The sequence below is a fragment of the Sinocyclocheilus grahami genome, unplaced genomic scaffold, assembly GCF_001515645.1.
Source record: "Sinocyclocheilus grahami isolate Dianchi unplaced genomic scaffold, SAMN03320097.WGS_v1.1 scaffold13.1, whole genome shotgun sequence".
NCBI classification, from domain to species: Eukaryota; Metazoa; Chordata; class Actinopteri; order Cypriniformes; family Cyprinidae; genus Sinocyclocheilus; species Sinocyclocheilus grahami.
The window spans coordinates 2,712,528-2,721,340 of record NW_015505192.1 but is presented as its reverse complement, the minus strand read 5'-3'; the positions used below and the strand labels follow the sequence as shown (position 1 = coordinate 2,721,340).

Sequence of the window (8,813 nt, the reverse complement as noted above, 5' to 3'; positions counted from 1 at the left end):
TTAAACACGTTTTTACCAAATGTTTATTCCTACCCACTACAGTGCTGTACTGCTTATTGTATTATTTAAATAATTTATGTTATCAAATCATTTATTTTATTTCCATCAATTTATTTATATATTTTTATTTTGTGTATGTATGTATATATATATATATATATATACACACATCTATCTATCTATCTATCTATCTATCTATCTATCTATCTGTCTGTCTGTCTCTATCTATCTATCTATCTATCTATCTATCTATCTATCTATCTATCTATCTATCTATCTATCTATCTTTGAGAGCATTCACTGCCAAACTGAAACTCCCCGATGCAGTGACGATCAGGCCGAGGTAAGTGTACTGCATCGTGTGTTCTAGGGCGATGCTGCCTAGACTGAACTGGTATCTGTGTTCCTGACATCTGGGCTTTTTCTGAAAGACCATAATGCTGGTCTTTTTGAGGTTTATCTATATATATATATCTGTCTCTATCTATCTATATATCTGTCTGTTTCTATCTATCTATCTATCGATCTGTCTGTCTGTCTCTATTTATCTATCTGTCTGTCTCTATCTATTTGTCTATCTGTCTGTCTCTCTCTATCTGTCTGTCTCTATCTATCTATCTATCTATCTGTCTGTCTCTATCTATCCATCTATCTATCTATCTGTCTGTCGGTCTATCTATCGGTCTGTCTCTATCTATATATCTGTCTCTATCTCTATCTATCTATATCTATCCATCTATCTGTCTCTATCTATATATCTGTCTATCTCTATCTATCTATCTGTCTGTCTGTCTATCTATCTGTCTGTCTCTATCCATCTATGTCTATCTATCTATCTGTCTCTATCTCTGTCTATCTATCTGTCTGTCTCTATCTATCCATCTGTCTGTCTCTATCTATCCATCTATCTGTCTCTATCTATCTATATATCTGTCTATCTCTATCTGTCTCTATCTATCTATCTGTCTGTCTCTATCTATCTATCTGTCTGTCTGTCTCTATCCATCTGTCTGTCTATCTATCTATGTCTATCTATCTATCTGTCTGTCTGTATCCATCATCTATCTGTCTCTCTCTCTCTATCCATCTATCTGTCGGTCTCTATCTATCTGTCCGTCTGTCTGTCTCTCTATATCCATCTATGTCTATCTATCTATCTGTCTGTCTGTCTATCTGTCTCTATCTATATATCTGTCTATCTGTCTCTATCTATCTTTCTGTCTGTCTCTATCAATCTATCTGTCTATCTATCTATATTAAACACAACAGAAGTCACTAATAAGTCACATCAAAATCCGCAAATACTGAAAGATGTCTTTTATTTTGAAAGACATTTATGGAACACTCCCTCACATGGGAAAACAAGGTTATTTTGGTTCTTGGCAGATTTCAAAATTAATTCAACAAATGACAATGAACAAATTAAGACAACAAAAAAAATACAACCGTAAAGTGAAATGACACTATTATAGACCATATTTTATATATAAAACAATGCAAGCTCAATAAATATGACAAACACAAAAAGCCTAATATGTAAACATATAATACACCATATTTACTTTGGGCAGGGTGTTTTGTTTTTGTTTCTTTTTTTCAAAAAGGGAGTTCAGAAGGGCTTGGTTTAGTTAAAGTACCAGGCAGTTTCAGTTTAACCTTTCGGGTAACAGCAGTATCGGTGAAATCAAAAGATAACAAAAAACAAACAATAAATCATCAATACATATGTTAATGTTTGAAAACTAACATGAGCTTTCACTTAAACCAAACACCCTATTCAGTGTCAGATGATCTCTAATAAGTGCTCATCTAGTGTCAGGCGACGCTTCCTGAATCCTTAAATGTTATAAACCAAAACACAGATTTTTATTCTGTTTGCCTTTAACTACACATCTGTTGAAGCATTTTGGATATTATTCACGCGTTTATGAATCCAACTTGACCCACACAACACGATATACAGTAAAGGGATTGATGTGCTCATGTATAACTTAAATAAGCTGTGTCAACCCAAAGATTCAATAGCATAAGCAGTTGCATGACAGAAGTATTCCTGCCATATGAACATAACACTGGTCCTAAATTAATGCGTAACGTGCCGTAGTGGCTACTCAAGTTATCTGAAGTCAAACAGTGGTTTAGGTCGAGAATTATAACTCACTCAGTCATACACAAATGCATGTGAATTCGCACACGTTCTCATTCATAAACACACACAGACAGTCACATAACAGTAGTGCAGTTAACACGAATCACTTCCTTCCTCGAAGCGGAAATACTCTTAGAAAGCAAACAGGGTGATTAAGGAATCCAAGACGCTGTGTTTTATTCTCATATTCTCATTTCTACTTCCTTTCGGCATCATGTGACCCGTTGAAACCTCAAACGTCCCACGGTAAGGGCTCCGGTCGCACTTTTTCTTTGATTATCTTGTCGTTCTGATAATGGCGCAGTTTCACCAAAAGCTTTGACCTCTTTAGAAGTTTTACAAAGTGCAAGGATTTAATGAGTCTGTGGATGTCCCCTCCCGCAGAGAAACGACAGGAAAGCGACACGCGGAGGAATCCATCCGACTGGAAGAGGGAGCGAGAGGGCAGCTGGAGAGCTCATTGGGTTGAGTGCATTTGTGTCCCGCAGAATTCAGTCTCACAACGTTGTCTCAAAACGTCTGTGCCAGAAAGATGCTACACTTCTCTGAGGAGAAAGATGACAAGAGTCAGAAAACTGAGCTTTTCACAACACAAAATGTTCCAATGTCAATCCCAGCCCAACATTTTCTCTGAGGGAAGAGAAAGTGTTGAAAAAGAGATTTTTTTTATGTTATTAAAAAGAAATTAAATGGGTAAATCTTTTCAAATTACATTACAACCTCTTACTAATAAAAAAAATAATAAAAAGATAGATAAATCAATCAATCATCCTGGTATTGTATTTTTTTATTCATATTTTTTATCAAATTTGATTTAATTGATTACCAATATAAAATTACTTTTATTACTTTTACTTTTATTACTATTATTTGAGATGAACAACTACTATCTTATATAGTGTAACTTTTTTTATATAATATAAAATAATAGAATTTATATATTTTATTATATTATTAAAAAAAATTTGAATTTTACAATGTTATAATAAAATAAAAACGTAAAATTTTATTAAAATTACAAAAAATAAATTTCATTTATTTAAAAAATTGGATTTCCTTACAATAAACTAAATTATATTATAAAAATAATTTTACAAAATAATTTTTTTTTTCTATTTTCTGTAAATCTGGAGAATTCTATATTGTAAAACTGAATAATAAGGTCTAATGTTACAATAAAATAAAAGTGTGAATGTAATTAAAAAAGTACATTTAATTTATTAAATTAAATAGATAAGAGAAATTATATTACATGATATATTGTATTATATTATACGATAACTTTTACCCTATATTTTATTTTTCTGTTTTATGTAAACCTGCTTTGGATCAAGCTATTTTGTAACAAGAGCTAGAGAAATTGATTATATCTTAGTTCCTCCATACAATAAAACACCAACTAATATGTCATAACCTAATTAAGAAATAAACAGTTTGTGATTTCTGAGACTGAAAAAAACAATATTTAAATACATATGCGCTCACAAACGTGACACTTACGAGGCTGTGAGCGTTGAGTTGAGCACCAGTGTGGTGCGTATCCTGTAGAGATGGGCCAGTGTGAGTTTTTTGTGCTGCTGGGGTCTCTTACATCGGCCCATTCCCTCCAGGCCACTGGGGGGCGAGAGCTCCCCGTCTGATGCACTGCAGGGAATCTGGTTGCTACCAGCCTCATGTGCAATTTTGGCTTGTCTCAATGTGTCCAAAAGCATGCCTGACGGCAAGCTGCGCGTGAGACTGTGACTTTCATCCGTCTCTGGATCAGTCGGGAGACACTCGTCTGATTCAGCAGGGTTGAGCTCCGTCAGGCTCCTGCTGAGCGGCACTTCTAAATATGTAACCCTCTGTTTCCACGTGTGCCGACTTCCTGTGCACTCTGTGGCTGCCCTGGTGACACCGTGGTTACGGTTATCATGGTGAACTGTGGACAGCAGGTTGTCCTCGGAACAGGATTTGACGGCGAGTCTCTCTAAAAACGGCAGGCGACACTGGACAGGCGGTCGGCGCCGGGGCTTTAGAGAAAGCGCCACTGAGTTCTGAGATCCGAATGAGCTTTTATCTTCCTCATCGTCTTCCCCTTCTGCATTTTCTTGCTCCTCATCTTCCCCGTCGTCACCCGCCGTCTCCTTGTCGTCCTCGGAGTCGTCTTCCTCTACCGGGGCCACTCGACTCTGGGTTTCCACCATGGACTCTGGTGAAAGGGTCCCGTAAGCACTATCCATGGACATGGAACAGCATTGTGGGTCCAGGTCTGAGCCCTCCTGACTGTCTGGATGGGGCTCAAAGTCCGTGGCCTGCTGTGGGACGGCAGAGTCAGTGAGTTGAGACAGACCGCCATCATGGTCTGAATGCCCACCTAGGTCAGACTGAAGAGTAGAAGGATCCAAAGATGATCCAGACTCATCCATATCCATCACCGACAGGGTTTCTGTGGAGCCATCTGATTGGCTAAGACAGAGAAACAATAATGTAAGTTCATTTATTGTAAGACAAAATGCCCAACAGGTCAACTAATTGATAGTGTTGCATTAATATAAAATTTTAAAAAAAGAAAAGAAAAAGGAGAAAATGGTAATTACAATATGTAATATAATATAATAATTGTCAGAATATTTTAAATCAAATATATTATTTTTCTAATTAATTAAATAGATTTTTAATTAAATTAAATGAGTCAACCTTGATATTCAATTTGTTTAGTTTGTTTCCAAAGCAGGTTTACAGAAAATATAAAAAAAGAACGTATTATAATATGTATTTATACATTATATTATATAAAAATTAGAACATATACGAAAGCAGTTATTCATCTTATAAGTAATTTTTATTAATTACATTAAAATATGAAAATAATTTAAATATAAAATATTCTTAAATTATTAATTGATCAAATAAAATACATTTTAAAATAACAAAATATTTTATAACATTTATATATTATTTAAACATAAAAGTTAATGTGATTAAATATTATTTATTAAAATATTAATTAATAAATAAAATAATTTTTTAAATAAAATCATGTATTTATTGAAACAAAATCAATTAAATACCTATTGCTCTGATCTTTGTGTCTAAACTGAGGTGAACTAGCTGTGGAGTTACAGCTGTCCTCATCTTCCTCCTGATCTTCCACTAGTCTTTTCTTCAGACAAGCCTTCTGTCGGCGAGCTTCCTCTGACCGCAACCGCTGCAGCTGATTCTAAAATGCATGTACAAAATAACTAAATCAGCAAACTTCTCTACTGAGCGAACACTTATATCAGAAATGTCAAACAGAGATCAATATTGGTAATGGACAAGTATGATTTTACCTGGACTTTGCAAATCGCATCAGTCCAACTTTTCCCCTGGGTGGTGCTGTTGGCCTGGAAAGAGTAGGCAGCCACAGCGCTCTTGAACTCATTGAGGTAGACGAGGACAAATGAGCCTAAGACAGGAAAAGAAAAGACAATCAGAAACGAACTACTTTTAAATCTAAAACTTCACAATACGTTCTCTTGAGATCTTAAGCAGCTTGTTTCTGCTCCTTTGTCGTATTAATTGCATGCTGTAGTTAAAAGTGGGCTCAGTCTGTCAGTTTAACGCTCACCTGTATCTTTGAGTTCTCTGCACACCACATTTTGCAGGAGGAGAGGCTGTCGGATCACTTTCACCTTCTCCAGACGCTTCACTGGTTTAGTGATCAGCAGCAGATCAGTGAAAAGGAAGCAGTAAACATCCATCTACGCAAGAAAAGACAAATACATGTGAAACATGACAAACTAAAATACTCTATTACAAGCAATATTAAAACTTTCAGGAAACTTAAAGAGACAGTTCAGCCAAAAATAAACATTCGGTCAATTTAAAACCGCTATTCATTTATTTCTACTGCTCAACATAACAGAACATTTTTTTGGAAGAATGTTGGCAACCAAATAGTTTTGGTTCTCATTATCTTCCATTCCATTTGTTGTCCATACTATGTAAGTCAATGGGAAACTAAACCGTTTAGATACCCACATTCTTTAAAGGGGGTCATATGATGCGATTTCAAGTTTTCCTTTCTCTTTGGAGTGTTACAAGCTGATTGTGCATAGATAAGATCCCTGAAGTTGCAAAGACTAAAGTCTCAAAACCAAAGAGATATTCTTTATCAAAGTTAAGACTCTGCCACGCCCCCCTAAAACGGCTCGTTCTAACACGCCCCCACATATCTACCTCACTATGTGGAAATATTTGCATAATGCCGCCCAAATGTGCACGCAAAGAAAGGTGGCGTGGTTTCAGTAACCGCAGTTAGTGTTGAAGCAGCATGTCAGGGAGACGCTGTGTGTTTCTAGGCGAAAGCAAAAGCACTTTATTTGGCCTTCCGGAAGTAGATGCATTTAGGAATCTTTAAGATTACTTACAACAGAACAGCAATGCATTTTATGGACGACCGTTTCGTGAACCTAGGAGAGGAGGTAATTCTGACTTTGCTATGACAATCTGGTGCTTCTGAATCAGCTACTGTTTTGTTATTAGTTTAAGTATTTGCTATTGACTGTTCAAATGCGGAGTTTTGCGCATCGTGTCTTAACCGTGGCTTGTGTACTGCAAACACATACCAGCTTCATCACTGTGTCTGTCACGCGAGTCTGTTCCCCTTTCAGGCTTGAACTGATGGCAAAACTGACATTATTTACTGTCTTTACATTTATTTTGAAAGATGAAGCTCACGATTATGGTAAGAGGCGTTACATTTCCGACGAGTGCCTGCGGTGTTCGGCCAATCACAATGCACTGGGGTCAGCTGGCCAATCAGAGCAGACTGCGCTTGTCGGAAGGAGGGACTTTGTAGAAAACGAAGCGTTTGAGAGAGGCGGGGCATAGAGGACCTACAATAATGTACAGTATGTGAAAAATAATGTGTTTTTTGAACATTAAAGCATGTCAACATATTCTGTTACACCAAATACACAAAATAATGATCTTTAAAAAAAGCATCATATGACCCCTTTAAAATATCGTCTTTTGTCTTCCACAGCAGAAAGAAAATAATTAGTGCGGTCAAACGTTTAATCGCATCCAAAATAAATGTTTTTGTTGACATAATATATGTGTGTGTACTGTGTATATTTATTATGTATATATAAATACACACACACATACATGTTAATATTTAAGAAAAATATGTTATGTTTGTATATTAAATATATTTATCTGTATATTATAAATATTTTCTAAACATATACTGTACGTGTGTGTATTTATATATACATAAATAAATATACACAGTACACACATATATTATGTCAACAAAAACGTTTATTTTGGATGCGATTAATCGTTTGACGGCACTAAATATAATACAGGTTTGGAATTTCATTTTAAGGACAGTTTTACTGCTTACAATAAATACAACCAAAAAAAACTACATAGCAAATGTTTCCAAATGCATCTGAAATTTGGAGGAATTGAAGATAATGATTGAATTTGAACTAACCCTGCTGTCTTTGCCCTCTTTCATGCGGAGCGCCCCCTCCAGGTGCAGTTGCCGGATCGCTTCTGGTGAAGTGTCAATCATCGGCGCAGTCAGGTCAATTCGGTTGAACTCCTTTAGAGCCTGTAAACATACAGCAAGAAGAAATGAGGGAAGATTGAAGAGCTAAACAATACATTTCTATGAAATCCATAATATTGTACTGTAATGATACATCTTTTTTTTTTTATTCAAAGGCTAGCTAATGAATTATTTGTACTGTACACAGTCCTTACCCTCTCCACCTCCTCACTGGCTCCCTCCACGGCCTCGTATGACTCCACTCGAGCCGAAATGGTGGCCAGATTCTGCTGCTCCTGTTTCTGGCGCATCTGAGAGTCCACGCTGTTAATGAAGCTCTCCACACACGCCACCTGGGTACATTTACAAACATTTAGCACATTCGATGGTCTAACACACACACACACAAAAAAAAAAAAAAAAGGCTAGCTGAGGCTTTTTTTATTTTTTATTTTTTTTTATGTCTAACCATGTTGTTGAGAGCATCTCTGGAGGTTTGGTCGTCAGTTTTCTTCAGGATGGTCTTCAGGAGCAGAGGGTACTTGGTGAGTCTCTGGTGCGGTTTGGCTAGCATGTCCGCTAGCTTCAGACGGTTACACTCTTTATTTGTTTCTGCCCACTGCAATGATAAAAGATTCAATGATTGCAAAAGTGCATTTTTACATTTCGTTTGCTTTATTTTGCCATTTTGGTTCAGTTGTACTACTTTGGTTTAATATATCGTCTGTTTGTTTGCTCTCAAACTCCTCACCGTGACGTAGATCTTGAAGAGTTCATTGTCTCTCGGCAGCGAGCGCATGTATTCCATACAGCTTTCCTCCTCCATACAGTACCGGATATACGGCTGGAACCTGGATGCAAACTATACACAAAAACGAGACACTTTTAACCACTCGAGCAGAAGATAAACAGCTTTACAACCCAGCCTGTAACTATTCCACATACTTCTCTAACCTATATGTCTAAACAAAGTGGGCGAGAGCATTCAGTCATATGTGAATGTTTGAGCAAAATTCAGCAGATGTTTCTGACAATATGCATTGTAATGTACGTGAAACTATATATATATATATATATATATATATATATATATATATATATATATTTATTTGTATGTACACAGAGTTTCTGTAAAAA

General features: G+C 36.2%; 1 protein-coding gene across 4 annotated transcripts in view; it reads right to left on the bottom strand.

The window, feature by feature from the left end:
* Window positions 1–1,302: 1,302 nt before the first annotated feature.
* The window catches only part of LOC107599151 (pleckstrin homology domain-containing family G member 5-like), a 78,795-nt gene continuing 71,284 nt past the window's right edge, over window positions 1,303–8,813 (bottom strand). For 3 of the 4 annotated variants that reach the window (XM_016290679.1, XM_016290666.1, XM_016290685.1), the window contains exons 12-20: window positions 8,428–8,538; window positions 8,146–8,295; window positions 7,892–8,029; window positions 7,620–7,739; window positions 5,742–5,874; window positions 5,464–5,579; window positions 5,203–5,351; window positions 3,650–4,597; window positions 1,303–2,694 (exon numbers count right to left, since the gene is read on the bottom strand). In XM_016290679.1, the coding sequence (XP_016146165.1) occupies window positions 2,685–2,694; window positions 3,650–4,597; window positions 5,203–5,351; window positions 5,464–5,579; window positions 5,742–5,874; window positions 7,620–7,739; window positions 7,892–8,029; window positions 8,146–8,295; window positions 8,428–8,538 (1,875 nt within the window). In that variant the 3' untranslated portion in view covers window positions 1,303–2,684. Of the gene's footprint in view, window positions 2,695–3,645; window positions 4,598–5,202; window positions 5,352–5,463; window positions 5,580–5,741; window positions 5,875–7,619; window positions 7,740–7,891; window positions 8,030–8,145; window positions 8,296–8,427; window positions 8,539–8,813 lie in introns of those variants that run through there. The other variant, XM_016290673.1, reaches the window with a different exon arrangement.